A 16,297-nucleotide genomic window follows, 5' to 3' on the forward strand; every position below is an offset into this window, starting at 1 on the left:
ACCAATGAACCTAAAAATTTAATGGTAGTTTTTAAGTTTTTAAATTTTATTTTTGATAAAATATGAAAAAATACACTCAGATGCAAAAATCGGACAAAATTTTCCTAGAAGTTAAAGTGTTATATATTTTTTTATTTTTAGTCCTATTTTCATGAATTTTTTAGTTAACTGTATATCAATATATCAATTTTAATTCGTAATCTCAACTTTAGTTTTTGGTATATTCGTATTATACAGGGTTAATCAAGGAATCCCTTTTTTATCTTAACTTTAAAACACAATGTGCAATAATAATTGTGTGTAAATTTTCCTAAAATAAATATAATTACTGAGTATTTCGTTTTCTGATTCATGTCAGCACATGCCTTTGTTAATATTTAAGAGCGAAATGAACTTGCCTCCAACAACTTGCAATTTATTCTACTAATTTGAAGATTTTGAAGAAGAGTTTGTTAACTTTTTCTATTAATTGAAAATTACTACCATTAGAAAAAAATAGAAAGAATAAACTTCTCCGCTAATTGAAATCACTAATTTATTCCACTAATTTCTAAGTGTTGAATCAAGCTTAATTAGTGAAAAAAGTTAAACATTTCTTATCTTTTTTCAATTAGTTAAAAATTACTACCACTAATTTTGACGTTCTGAATGGTTACATTGAAATTAAAGGAACAAACTTCTCCGCTGATTGAAACTAGTGATGGGAATAATCGAATTATTTTCACCATCGAATTATTAGTAATAATTCATATTTCACAATCGAATTAATAATTCGAATTATTTAGTAGTATTATAAATTTAACCTAAAAATAAATTCCCAGCTAGTGCTCGTCTAGGGGCTATTTTAAACAAATCTGAACCATTGCTATACCTATATTCTATCACTGAATAAAAAATAAAAAAAAAATTCTTTATTCAATGTATTCTATTAACTGTGCCGAAGCCGTTTAATAAATTAAACCATAATTTAAAGTTTTAAATTTAAAAGTGCCGAGTTTATGATTGTTTCAATTCCTATTGAAAAGCTCATATCTAAAATAAAAGCTTCTTCTAAAACGATTGTTGCATATCAATAATTATTTAGATAAAAGAATAAAATTAATTTTAGTGTTCGGCAGGTGTTCGGTGAAATTTGGGTGAGATGGAAATGAACCAAATAATAGTAGTATTCTTTCGTTCTGAACGAAATGAAAATTTTCACTTAAACTGATTTATTCCTACGTGGTATAGGAAATCACAATTTCTGGATTTTTCTATATCGGATGGTTCCTTTCTTTGTCGATTCCCTTTATAAATCAGTTTAAGTGAAAATTTTCAGTTCGTTCAGAACGAAAGAATACTACTAATAGTACTATACTAATTACTAATATTCGTATTCGTCCATAAGATGTTATGTTTTATGTTCATTTGTAATTCGGTTACCACAGATAAATATAAAATACTACTAATTTTTATCTCGATTATATCGAAAAAGATAATTCGAATTAGTTAGTTTTAATTTACTATCGAATTAGTCGTATTATTTAATTCGATTTTTCCCAACACTAATTGAAAGCACTAATTTATTCCACTAATTTCGGGGTTATAAATCAAGCTCTATTAATTGAAAATTATTACCACTAATTTTGATATTCTGAACGGTTACATTGAATTTAGAGGAACAAACTTCTCCACTAATTAAAACCACTAATTTATTCCACCAATTTCAAGGTTATGAATCAAGCTTAATTAGTGAAAAAAGTTAAAAGTTTCTTTACTTTTTCTATTAATTGATGAAAATTACTACCACTAATATTGACGTTCTGAATGGTTACATTGAAATTAGAGGAACAAACTTCTCCGCTAATTGAAACCACTGATTTATTCCGCTAATTTCGAGGTTCGGAATGAGACTTTTATTTTATTTTTTATACTTACATCGGTACCATTGCATCCATCCAATCCCGGAATACCGGGTGGTCCTTCGGGACCCGGTAATCCTGAGACTCCGTTAACACCTGGGTATCCTGGCAAGCCGGTCTTTCCCCTGTCACCTTTAGGGCCTCGCGGTCCAGCCGGTCCTGTTTCACCACGGTCACCCTTTTCTCCCGCTATACCTTCGTCGCCGGGGAATCCCCGGATACCTTTATCACCGGGTACACCAGGAATACCAGGAAAACCCTGAAACAGAAAAATAATTAATGCCACGTTATACACATGACCGTATTAAACGAGTTGCAACAGAGACACCTGAGACAACTCTTAAGACTCAAATGGTTCCACCGTGTCTCAAACGTATTGGTCCTTGAAAAAGTTAGGGCGAGAGCGTTGAAGTCATGATTACTAAATTCCGCTTAAGAGATGGGCTGGTCACATATGCTGGATGAAGGAAAACCGCCTACCAAAATCTCTTCTTTACGGTAAGCTTGTAGATGGTAAGAGCAAACCGGGTGAACAACTCAAAAGGTACAAGGATATTTTCCACAAAAGGGGAAAAAACTTAAAGGGGATAAGCATGTAGAATCAGTGGGAAGAAGCAGAGCACGCAATGGAGAAGGATTGTAAACTCAGTTAACAGCGACAACCAAAAAGCAAAGAGGCAACAAAGCAATGAGGTTTTTGAATATCCGGAGTGCGGAAGAGAGATAACATCACGTATCGGGCTTTTCAGTCACAGGAAAGCTCATGAAAGGAAACGCCTTGCGTAACCATCTTCTGATGCGTGTCAAATACTCGTCCGCGAGCAGTGGCAGTAGTAGTAGTAGCAAAGTAGGGTAGTTACCCCACCCTGTCTGACAGGATCATGCATTTTTTTTTAAATTCAAATAAATATTCAATTGAATAGCAATTTTAAAGTTACATTAGTAAAAGGATACTTACTCTAGCACCTTTCTCTGCAAAGCACTTAGGAATACATCGTTCGCTTCCGTTTTTGGGGCCCAAAGAGCTACCCGGTGCTTCAAAAATGTCGTAGCTGCTAGAGTACGGTCTTCTATTTTCGTAGGGGCTGCTAGGATATGAACCATAACCACCCGACACAGCGGCCGCTCCGTAAGAGGAAGAACGACTGGAATCGTAGTTTTGGGAGCCTCTGTAACCGCCTGTATTGTATCCTCCATAACTACTTGCAGATTCGGATTCTAATGTGATCAATAACAATTATTTAAAACAAACAATTGACTATACAGGGCGAGTCTGAAATAATTGCAAATATTTTCAGGGGTGGTATATTTCGACCCCAGGAACACGTCTATGAGGTTTCTTTTCGCAAAAAAGATGTTGAAAATCGTGCATTTTCTTTAAAATTTCCCTGTATATTTTTCGAAAACTTTTTAGAACTGCCTGTTCAGCAAAAAATTTTCCACGGTATAATTTCTTAATCTCTGATATTACCATACTTACAGCTTTACTCTATGGTTACGGCACTAAAATGGATGTAAATACAGAAAATATCCGGTGGCTCTCAAATTTTTTCCAAAAATTTTTTTTTTTAATTTTCAAACTTAAATAACTCGGTTATTTTGGACTTATTTAAAAAACGGTAAAGAGAAAATATGTTTCTTTTATCGAGATCTACCAGTCCTGTAAATATTTGCACTTATTTAAAACTCACCCTGTATATTGTAAGTTTTTGAAGAGATTTTTTTTTGAAAATATTTTTTTTAGAGAATTGGGAAAATCCATTTTTTGAATCTACAGTATGTCCACGGATTGTTTTTACAAGAGGAAACACTTTTTTATTATTGACATTTTCAGAAGAATGCATTCTTCATAAAAATCTTTGCTTGTTCTAAAACGGTTAACCCCGTTTATACTTTTCCAAATTTTCATACCATTTTACAAAAAAAATAAGAAAAACATGAAAATATGGTTGAAAAGTCCTAAAAATCAAAAAGGCGTTACTATGGTAATATCAATTCGATTTCATTCTTTGATAGATGGTTTTTATTAATTCTAATTAATGTCATAGTCTTTGCTGTTGTTAAAGTATCATATTTTCCGATAACTATCATCACCCTTTTCGTAGCATTGAACTAAATAAATGTTGTGCTTCTTTAACATTTTAAAACAACAAAAAACATTACGTTAATAAAGATTTTATGAATAACAATCTATCAACGAAAGAACGAAATCGTTTTAATTTTTAGGAATTCAGAAAAACTTCAACCGTATTTTCATGTTTTTCTTAATTTTCTCTAAAACGGTATGAAAATTTGGATAAACGGGATTAACCATTTCAAACAAGCAAAATTTTTTATGTAGAATGCATTTTTCCCAAAATGTCAATAATAAAAGTTTTTCCTCTTGTAAAGATAATCCGGGTACATACTGTATACAGTAAAATTAGTGTAAATAAAAAATACATTAATTAATAATTACGTACGTCCTCTTCCTGAATAATCATACCGTCCTGAGGCCGATCCTGCACTTTCATAACCTAAATATACAAAATTATATTATTTTATTTCTTACTGTAGAATCTTCGAAGAGTAGATTAGTAGAATACTATATGTCACAATGTGAGATGGAGTATGTAGCTAGAGGGTATCCAGAAAAAAAAGGGTTTTGTAGTTAAAATTAAAAGTAGGTAGTGTTGATCTATAATCATTATCAGTGGCGTGCATGGTTTATTAATAATATTTTACACCCATACAAATAAAATGGAACACCCCAAACCTCAACACAATAAACCACAAAAGACCAGAATTCAGTTTAAATTTCGAATAAAGACTGAAATTTTATCTTAAAAATCCTCAAAATTGAGAAGAGTGGAAAAATAGAGAAAAAAAAACTTATATTTTCAAATGTTTATCATTCTTTAAATTGTTCTAATTTAAGTAATTCCAATTTTTATTTCCCCCTCCATCCAAAATTTCTACGCATCCCATTGCAAAATCCTGCTATTCATAATTATTATTCAAAGATAAAAATTACTAACAGCAAGCTGAAAATATATCAACATAAAACATACCTCTTGATTCGGTGTAGACATTACTGCCAACATTTCTGGATGTGTCATATCTGGTGTCGCCTGAAAAGAAGTCCTTATTAAAAATTGATAAAAATTGTTACTGCACTTGAACCTCTTCTATTCTGTGCCTGTCATATTAGTGCACGGCATGCCAGATCTTACTTATATATTTTTTTAATGGTCATAACCACACCTCAAGGGATTATTATATTATATACCATCACCATACTCTCGGCAAAGTCAAAGCAAAAAAGAACAAAGATTGCAACAGCGAGAGAAAATGTACAGGGTGTTCCATTTTTGTGTCTTTTATGGGGTTTCTTATTTATGAGTAGAGACACAAAGATGCAGTGTTACATCACTAAAACTTTTTCATGAAACTAAAGATGCTACAGAAAGATTTGTCCTAGCCCTCTTAGTTTAAACTTAGTAACTTTTTAAAAAAGTTTGTGTCATATAACTGATAAAATAATGACGAAAATTACACACCCTGTATATTATTTTTGCCTTGTTCTGTGATTTCTCAAAATATAATAAAATATATACTTATTTTCATAAATACGGTAACAAATGCATTATTTAACTTTTTAACATAAATCGTCCTAGTTTAAAAGAGTCTTAATTTATTTAATTTAATTTAACCAGAGATAATTTTGCTTTCTATAGTATGATCTTAATAAAGTGCACTGAAAATGAACTTGTGCAATTTTTAGATAACACGGGCTGTCAGAGTTATTGATATTTTTCAAGCACTTGTGCAATAATTTCACACACACACACTCTAACGTGGAATAGCTAAAAACCAAAATTTGGCATCGAATAAATTATTCGATTGTTTGGAATAATACCTAATTTAAACCGGCCGCCTATGTTAAAAAGTTAAATTATGCATTTTTTACCTAGTTTATGAAAATACTTATAAATTATTATATATTTTTAGAGAGCCCGTAACAAGATAAATAAAATTAAAAAAAAAATAATATACAGGGTATCCCATTTTAAAAAAACACATAAGATTGGGTCATATTTCTAGAATAACAGCTCCCAGAGAAAAGCTAGTTACAAAAAATGCACGCAATACTAGCTAGCTAATTTACTTTCATAAAAAATAGTACAGTAATTGAAAACTGTATCTTTTACCTCTCTCTACTCATAAACGATAACAGTACAACTAGTACAGGGTGTACACGAAAATGAGACATCCTGTACACTTGTAAACATAATATGTTTAGTAAATGTATTTAAATTTAAATTTCAAATTAACATATATATCTTTGTTCTTATTTTTATTAAAATAAAATAATTAGTAGATATGTATTTCTACAAAATATTACAACACACCTATTTTTTCCAATATATTTTTAGTAGAATATGTTTTTTTTTCTTATCAATAAACCTGTAAGTTTCATGTTAGCAAAAAAACGGACAAATTTTCAGAACTCCATAAAAATACATTACCGAAACCAAAACCAAAAAATATTAAAATAATACCAAAACTGTTTCATTTATTAGTTTTTATAAGTGGGTATCTCACTGAAATATCATACCTCCAGATATTGATCCGGATACTGATCCGGATACAGCAGAACTTCTACTAGTGCTTGCAAAAGATTCGCTCCTGCTATATCCTGTTTGATAGATGTAGAATACAATACTATATGAGCCATTAAGAATAAGGTATATTGTTTATAGAATTTTCATTTTTGTAAATAAAAATTACCCAATTTCTTTAGTTTTATTTACTAAATATTTAAAAGTAACTCCCTGAAAAATCAGTCCAAAACCATTTTCTATGTGCCTATATGGCTGTTTGTACTTAAAACAATTTTAAAAGAAACAACTTTTTTATATTCTTTTTCTGCCTATTTGTTCATACCACAGACTTATAGTTAAAAAGTTAGTCTGTGCTCATACCTTTTTCTTTTGTCTACGTATCTGACGCTAGGAAATGTATCTGACGCTAGGAACAACGATTAATGAAGATAAATAAAACCTTCACCATTTTGTCAACAACTCATATTTTTTCTCCTGTTGATATTTTTGAGAATCGAAAATAATTGATAGAAGTATAGCATTTATGTTGCTTATCAATAATTGCTAAAAAATAATAAAAAAGTTATAAAAAAGCCGTATTCATTTAATAAAAAAAAAGGGATTCGTAAAAACTATTCAAATTGAATTAATTTGCTTCGTTTTAATGTTTTTTAAAAAGTTTTTTCAAGTGGGAACATTTTCTCATTATTTTTAAAATTTATTTAGGATTTCCTATGTTCAAGTCGGTGAAGCTACACAAGGTATATGTATGTATTACCCTTGTATAGAATATATAAACAAGGGTATTACGGATAATGATAATACAGGGTTCGGCAATAGTGCATCGGGCAAAAGTTCGGCAATAGTAGCTCCTAGAAAAACAACTTGAGAATTTTGTTTAAGTGCAGACTAAGGTATGTACGAAGTGTAGTAAACGAAGTCAAATTATTTTATATTTTAGGAAGTTTGTCGTAGAATTTTGAACATCTTGTATGACTTACGATTACCATATTTATAGAGCAAAGTAAGTACCAGACCATCTAAAGTAAATACCTTATACAGTTTTGATTTCGGGACAGTTCTTGTATTTTTAATAATTTTTTAAAGAAAGGCTGAAAATATATATATTTTTTATTTATTTATTAATTAATATCTCTGAAACTATCCAAATATATTTACTCATATCTTAGGATGAAGTAAAGTGATCTGAAAGGCAGCCAAAAAATGCAATAATATACAGGGTGTTCCCACTTTTTTAAACCACCCACTCACACTTTTTTAAACCACCCTATAGAAGTTAAAATATTTTTCTGAAATACATCCTAGTATATACTTTAGGTCTGCACTTTAAAAAAATTCCCATGTTTTTTATTCTAGAAGTTACAGATGCCCGACGCACTATTGCCGGACCCGGTATATGAGGTATAGGGCAACGATAATACCCGGCCAATAACATAAGTACAAAATTTCATTGTATAGTCTCGACAAAGTTTACATATTTGTCCGTAACATATACATAATATTTCATATACAATAATTATATTTTGATCAACCAGATATACTGTAGCCTTACCTACCTCTGTAAGCACTAGGCCATCGGGTTTCTGATGATGAGGGGGCCTCGTTTCCTCTTGGCTCTCCTCCGCTGGAGATTCCATAGGACGACGTGGCCGAGTACGACCCTCCTACCCCATAACTACTGCTTGTCGACGTTTGCGGTACGTTTTCGCCAAAAAGGTCAGTACTGTCGACAAAAGAACTTAGTTTACTAAACAGAAAACATTTCTTTATCTAATAAACTATAACAAAGTTATACCACAGCCTAAATTCTGGTTAACCAGACCCATGTAGCCTATATACAGGGTGTCCCAATATTCCGTAGAGATAGAACCACTAAGTATTTTTGGAATAAAAATAAGTGCATTTCTCGAATCTCAAATTCCAAGAGGGTGTAAACGCCCCTCAAATATTACAATATTTGTTATTTAAAAAACGGTTAGTCTTTCAGGAAAACGCTTGGACACGCATAATTTATTCTGTTTTTTACATATTTTGAATTTTTTTAAAAAATCATACAGGGTGTTCCAAAAAGTTGGGTAGTTGATTAACCACGATTCTGCTTAAACTGCTTGACGTAAAAAGCTTATTTTTGGCAAACGGATTTTTCGAAAGTCAAATTGCAACGAGATGAAACTACCCCTCAAATATTACCAAGTTATATAATAATATCGCCATATTGTTTTTTCTCATGCTGATATAAATGTGAGAGAATTTTATCCAGTTTGTATGTTAATGAAAATTCTTGCTTTGCTTTATAATCACCTCTACGCGAACGAAGTCGTGGGTACACGCTAGGTTATTAGAATACAGGTCATGCAACGGAAAATGGAAAGGTCCATGTTGGGAGTTACACTTAGAGATAAAATACCCAATCATACAATACGAAATCGAACAGGAGTAAGAGATGCGGTGATATCTGTCTTGCATCTTAAATGGACTTGGGCAGGACATGTGGCTAGGATGACAGATGGACGGTGAACAAAGAAACTTGTGGAATGGAGACCAAGACACGAGGCCTATAGAAGCAGAGGACGACCCCCTAGTCGATGGACAGATGATATTAAAAGAGTGGCTGGAAATTGGATTCAAGTTAGGCTAGAGTTAAGGGAGGCTTTTGTTCAGCAGTGGACGGTATAAGCTAAATGATGATGATGATGTATAATTAACTGATCTTACCTTTCTTCATTATCCTCATCTTCGTCTAAGTCTACGTTTCTGTCATCTGGTCTGTACTCCACTCTGCTACCGTATTCGCTGGAGTATGTTTCATAGTCTCCGTCTGCGTTTCTATACGACCCTCCCGCAACTCGCTGTCTATTTGCATTGTTCCTATCGTTACTCCTTCCGTACAGACCCGTCCTGTTTGCCCCACGATAGTTTCCGAGAAATTGCTGAAATAGAAGACATTTAGTTAGTGTCAAATTTTAAAAATATCTATACTAATATATAAATTCCTTAAGTGACTGACTCACTGATTAATCACCATCCTGCTCAAACCACTCAACGTAAGAAGCTCAATTTTGGCATACAGGTTTATTCTAGGGTGTAGAGGTTCGATAAGAGGGGATTTTTCGAAATTCCAGTTCCAAGGGGGTGAAACCACCCCTCAAATATTACAATATTTTTTATTTACAAAAAGTTTCCGAAAATACGCTTTAACACTACTTATATTTTATTTTGTTTTTTTTACATATTTTAAGATTTTTAAAAATGTATACAGGGTGTTTCGAAAAATCTGGTTATTGATTAATCACGATACTGCTTAAAGCGCTTGACGTAAAAACCTGATTTTTGGAAAACGGATTGACCTTGAGGATTGATCTTGAGGTTCGATAAGAAGGGATCTTTCGAAACTCGAACTCTAAGGGGTGAAACCAACCCTCAAATATTAGAATATTTTTTATTTAAAAACCGGTGAGTTTTTCGGAAAAACTCTTAAACACTTATATTTTATTTTGTTGTTTTACATATTTTAAGATTTTTTAAAAATTTATACAGGGTGTTTCATAAAATATGACCAATGAGTAATCACGATTCTGCTTAAACTGCTTGACGTTTAAAGCTGATTTTTGTCAAACGGATTGACTGTGGGGTGTAGAGGTTCGATAAGGAGGGGTTTCTCGAATCTTAAATTCCAAGAGGGTGAAAACGCCCCTCAAATATTACAATATTTGTTATTTAAAAACGGTTAGTCTTTCGGGAAAACGCTTGGACACTCATAATTTATTTTGTTTTTTTACATATTTTGAAATTTTTAAAAAGTCATACAGGGTGTTCCAAAAAGTTGGGTAATTGATTAACCACGATTCTGCTTAAACCGCTCGACGTAAAAAGCTTATTTTTGGCAAACGGATTTTTCGAAAGTCAAATTCTAACGAGATGAAACTACCCCTCAAATATTACTAAATTATATAATAATATCGCCATGTTGTTTTTTCTCATGCTGACATAAATGTGAGAAAATTTTATCCAGTTTGTATGTTAGTGGAAATTCTTGCTTTGCTTTATCATGTCCATTACAAAATGATTAATTCGACGCGAACGAAGTCGCGGGTACACGCCACGCTACTTTTTAAATAAAGTTATTGTACAACGATAGAGTACAGTCCATTAACTCATTTGTTTTGAGGTTTACAAAAAAATTGTTAAATATTAAAGTTATAGGGAAGGTTAAGACACACGTTTTAAAATTATTATACAGTATACAGAGTGCTTCAAAAAAGTGTGACGGATATAACATATGCTTTTTAAATGCAACACACTATGTTTTATTTTAATGTTAGATTCTGCGTAAAATTCTATAACTTTTTTTATAAGTAATGCTATATGCCTAAAATTAATAGTTTTTGTAATATTTGAATTTGTTTAAACAAATATCAGATTTCAGTGTGGTAAAAAATTGTCAATGATGCCGTTGTTTCTGAAGTTGGACTACTAAAATTTGGTAAAAGAGTCTTATAGAGATGAAGGATAAGATGCTGTGCTCGTCATAATGTGGATCAACCTGCTCTCACTACCGGTTTCGGGGCCCTACCCCATCATCAGGTGAGCTTGGGTATTTCCACAAAAGTCAGCGTGGAATTAATTTCTATATTAGCAGTTCAAGGCAAGAAACTCTTATATAATTTTATTATATACCTAAAAACTGCAAGAAATTTATTTTCCATTATATATTTTGGGCTAGCCGAAAAAAACCTTTATTTACTATCGATAGTTGTGCCTCGGTGGTACGAAAGTACTACCATTGCACACAGGCCGCTATCTCGCGATGCGGGACTTAATATCTTACCGCTACTTTACGACAAGTCGTATATATATATTTGCGCTGTGCTCGCTCGTCGTTTTGTGGAAATACCCAAGCTCACCTGATGATGGGGTAGGGCCCCGAAACCGGTAGTGAGAGTAGGTTGATCCACATTATGACGAGCACAGCGGGAATTAATTTCTATATTAGCAGTTCAAGGCAAGAAACTCTTATATAATTTTATTATATACCTAAAAACTGCAAGAAATTTATTTTCCATGATATATATATATATATATATATATATATATATATATATATATATAAGAAATCTTATATATATATATATATATATATATATATATATATATATATATATATATATATATATATATATATATATATATATATATATATATATATATATATATATATATATATATATATATATATATATATATATATATATATATATATATTAGCGCGTATAATTTTTAAAATTTTGTTAAATTTGAGAAAAATGTTCAAAAGTATTAACTTGCACGAAATGTTAATCAGACACAAGATTCACATGGTTCACAAAAAATCTATTTTTATATTTTCCTAAATGTATTACCAAATTATGTCGATATAATGTTAACACATTTATACTTAAGGTGCGATTCTATAAATATTTCTGGCAATTTGCCTAGTATTTCTTGTTTCCTATTTGTCAGTGTTAATTAAGTGTAAATAAGATATATACCAATCCCTCTTAAAAATATATTTTTAAAAATTTTAGTAAAAGAGATTTTTTCCGTTAATCTGTCAGATTTTACGTTTGACTGTTAAGACACATATCAAAACATGCCATTAACCTACAGAAGTTGGAATTTTGAATAGATTACAGTAAAAATGTTTTTTTTATGATTTTCCATCCGCATATCATAAGTAAAAAAAGATGTTGAAAATCGTGCATTTTCTTTTAAAATTTCCTGTATATTTTAGAAAACTTTTTAGAACTGCTGTTCACTGCAAATTTTCCCACGGTATAATTTCGTAATCTTTGATACTGCACTTATTTAAGATTCACTCTGTTTAATCCAGACACGACATACGCTACTGAAGGGTTACTGAAGGGTTATATTTTTATTAAACGACTGTTATACAACTGTGCGTGGTGTCGTCAAATTTAATTTTGAAAGCCTCAGACATACAACTACTACGTATTTTTGGAATCAAAATTTGTGTTCATTGGACACAATTTAACTCTATACAAAAGTGCTTCGTTCTTTAGTGCTAGAGGATATCAGACTTAAAAAAAAATAAACACATTTTTTTAGATATTTTGAGAACCGTTATTCCAACTTGAATGAGATTTTGGGTGTCTATGTTTTGCTAAGTGTAGTTTTTATCCTTCTCGTACTTTTTCTAAATATTTATGAAAGTCGAATTTTAAAGCGCTTAGCAAAACATAGGCATACCAAATCCCATTCAAATCGGAATAACGGTTATTAATAGAGTTATTTTTTATAGAAGACGATAAAATGGTATTTTATCGTCGACCGAAAAGGTTATTAATGAATTAATTTCGGGAGACGATAATGCAATTTTATCGTCGTGTATAAAACAATATTTTTTCCATAGCGAGTTACGTTTTAAAAATATTCAGAAATTGTTATTTCAAGAAATTTATTACGAGTAGAAAAAATATTATGCTGGGTTGGCGTTGGTTTCTATATAAATTTGAAATAAATAAAGCTGTCTCTTTAGTTGTCAGTTTTGAGTCAATATTTTTTAATTCTTTTTCGTGTCGATTGCTGATTGAACTGGAGCCAGAAATGGCTCAAAACGAAATAAGTAAATTACCAACAGATATTCAGGCTGAGGCGACAAACGCCATATCCAAACTACTTCCATTTAAATCCCGATAACTTATGAAAAGGAATACAAAAATTTTCAAAAATGGAAGCGATTAAACAACGTGCGAGAAGAAATTAAATTTTTAACCTATCCTCGCTGTTAAAGTATCATTTAATCAACTCTTGCGGTTAAAGTACTATTTTATCTACTATTTTTGATAGGTATAAAGCAATTTTAACAGTTGCTATAGAAAAAAATATCTTAAAAATGTGTTTATTTTTAAAGTTTAATGCCCTCTAACGGACAAATGTAGCACTTTTGCATAAAGGTAACTTGTGTCCAAGAAATTTATTTTGATCCCAGAAACACGTACTCTAGGCTTCTCCAGCATATACTGCTAGTTACGCTATGAGTACTCGCTTCGAAATTCTTTATAAACTTCTCACTGATGTTGTAAAAATGGATTTACTGGACTTATAACGTAAATATCTATTATTTTTATTCACAAATTACTCAAATATTATACTAAGTGTTACGGGACTTAAGATTTATTATCTCAATCCTCACAGTACCATAAAAAGAGTGCGAGAAGACAATAGTATTCGTAAGGTCCATTTCTATGGGAAGCAAAACGTGTTTACTATTGTTTACACGAAGTGTAACGATTGGGTGGCGATTGCATATTGATCAGCAGTACTGTTAAGGAATAAACCGAGGTGGTACTGATATAGTTTATATTATTCTAAGCAGTTCGACCACCTTGATAGATTCCTATTATAATATCAGTAACGTAGGTACCATGATAGGTCTTTGTTATATTTTTCATTTTTATAGTAAATAATGATTCTTCGGCACCTCTTTTTATTTAAAGATTATATTTAATATTTATTTGTTTCAGTATAAAATAATTCAAAATAACCAGGTCAGAATAATTGAGAAATCATATACACCAGTTTTAGGGCTCAAAAGCACTGATGATCAGGTCGCAGCGACCAGCATTTGATTAAAAATTACCCGACTTATTACTCTAAAACCTTATTTTCCGCATTAAGTAGGTACTTGATCAAAATAAAAAAAGTAGAAATAAAGTAGGTTATTTGATACAGAATCATAAAACATGCCTTTATACAGGGTGGTCCGAATTATATTCAGGAAACTTTGGCAGCATATTCTGCAGATAAAAATAAGTAAAAAAGTTCGTATAAATGTATGTCCTAAAATGCTTAGTTTCGGAGATACAAAGTGTAGAAATTTCATTTTTATTTCGATTTTTTCTAAATAATTTCTGAAGTAACGTCAATATTTAGATGAAAATTGGTGTCTGGGAGTTTTTTGACATGAGAAATTTGATTTTGATGTCAATATTATTCCTATTTGTAGGGGGCGCCACCTACATGTGTTTTAACTGTTTTAAAGAGTAATAACTTTTCGTCCGTACCTGTTAAAACTACTGAGTGAAAAATATACATTTCCGTGACTTTTTACAAAAAAATGTCTCTTGGTAAAAATTGCTACGAGCAACCATTCTGAAGATATTTAGAACGGTAATAGTCATTACATGTCATTAATGACACGAAATAAACGCGTTGAGTAGATACAGTTCGTCTGCTGGATCTGTATCTATGAAAGGAATGCGGACAAAAAACATTTAAATAAACAGCAATATATTTTATACGTCGACTTGACGAGTACGTCACAGCAAATCGCTCCGCCCACTCATTTTATTGGCTACTTGCAAATTTGTTGAATTTTTATTGATGGGACGCGTCGTCTAATTTTTTACCAAAAACATCGAGAGAATAGCGTTTCCCCTCTCACGGATACCCCGTAGCCACAGAACGGACAGACGTACTGTAGTTATTTGACTGAAATAATAAATTTGGGTAATTTTTATTTTTTTATATAAATGTTTTTGGGAAAAAATGATGATAAAACAGCTTATGTTAAACTTTTGACACAAAAACATTTAAAATTTATGATTTCAGTCTAATAACTATTTAGTCTCTGCTACTAATGGTACTCGGTGGCGTAGAGGTACAGGGTGGTACAGGCTCTCGTCTACCAATCTCAAGGTAGTGGGTTCGAATCCTACACCCGGTATTTCATCAGCCGACTATTTTTATTAAAATAAAAATAGTTTGGGAACTTAGGTCGACTCAGCCTTAAATGAGTACTTGGGATCCACAATCCTGAGGTAATAATAGGCGGTTGAAGCGTGCTAGTGTGCTAGCCTAGCTAGTGCTAGCCACATTACCTTCCTTGTATACCGAACGGCTCTAGCTGTACCTATACGCTATATACGGGAGTTATTATTATTATTAACTATTTAGTCAACATGTTTAATTTATGTCAATGATGACAGGTACTGATAATTTCGATTCCAAATATCTCGAGAACCATTACTCATAGCGATTTTTACCAAGAGACTTTTTTTAGATAAAAAACGTCGAAAATGTATATTTTTTTACTCAGTACTTTTATACAGGTACCGACAAAAAGTTATTACTCTTCAAATCAGTTAAAAATATGTAAGTGGCGCCCTCTACAAATAGGAGTCATATTGACATCAAAATCAAATTTCTTATGTCAAAAACCTCCCAGACACAAATTTTCATCCAAATATTGACGTTACTTCATAAATTATTTGGAAAAAATCGAACTAAAAATGAAACTTCTATACATTGTATCCCCGAAACTAAGCATTTTAGAACATACATTTATATGAAATTTTTTACTTATTTTTATCTGCAGATTATGTTGCCGAAGTTTCCGGAATACAGTTCGGATCACCCTGTTTTTATGATTCTGTATCAAATAAAGTAAAATACGTATAGCAGTCATTAATCCAATTTTATCGAATTTAAATATTGCCATATAAGAATTTAGAACTAATTATATTTGTCGACATTTGTTGTCATTGAGTTTCGTTAAGAGGATGTGCCTAAATTCTTTCTTCCGAAATCAATAAATAACAGCCAACAAATAAAATATAACGTGTTGTCGGTGGCGGAAGTTTTTGTTTTCTTTCCGATGACTAGTACCACGTGGTCGCTTGTTGAAGAAGTGAGAAGTTCCGAGAATCGATGAATAAATCGGGATGGAAATGATACTGAGAAAACAAGGAGGGCTAAGCCGAAGAATCAATCAGGGCGATTAGGATTTTAATG

The 16,297-nt window shown here is 31.6% G+C and overlaps 1 protein-coding gene across 2 annotated transcripts in view; it reads right to left on the minus strand.

Moving 5' to 3' along the window:
- The window catches only part of LOC115880658 (collagen alpha-2(IV) chain), a 75,909-nt gene that overhangs the window by 25,367 nt on the left and 34,245 nt on the right, over window positions 1–16,297 (minus strand). Inside the window, exons 3-9 of one of the 2 annotated variants that reach the window (XM_030897936.1) lie at window positions 9,221–9,435; window positions 8,062–8,228; window positions 6,499–6,579; window positions 4,952–5,011; window positions 4,364–4,417; window positions 2,860–3,119; window positions 1,918–2,160 (exon numbers count right to left, since the gene is read on the minus strand). In XM_030897936.1, the coding sequence (XP_030753796.1) occupies window positions 1,918–2,160; window positions 2,860–3,119; window positions 4,364–4,417; window positions 4,952–5,011; window positions 6,499–6,579; window positions 8,062–8,228; window positions 9,221–9,435 (1,080 nt within the window). The remainder of the gene's footprint in view (window positions 1–1,917; window positions 2,161–2,859; window positions 3,120–4,363; window positions 4,418–4,951; window positions 5,012–6,498; window positions 6,580–8,061; window positions 8,229–9,220; window positions 9,436–16,297) is intronic. The other variant, XM_030897938.1, reaches the window with a different exon arrangement.

Source organism: Sitophilus oryzae, unplaced genomic scaffold (genome assembly GCF_002938485.1).
Source record: "Sitophilus oryzae breed Bouriz unplaced genomic scaffold, Soryzae_2.0 scaffold_1640_pilon_pilon, whole genome shotgun sequence".
In the NCBI taxonomy this organism is placed as follows: Eukaryota; Metazoa; Arthropoda; class Insecta; order Coleoptera; family Curculionidae; genus Sitophilus; species Sitophilus oryzae.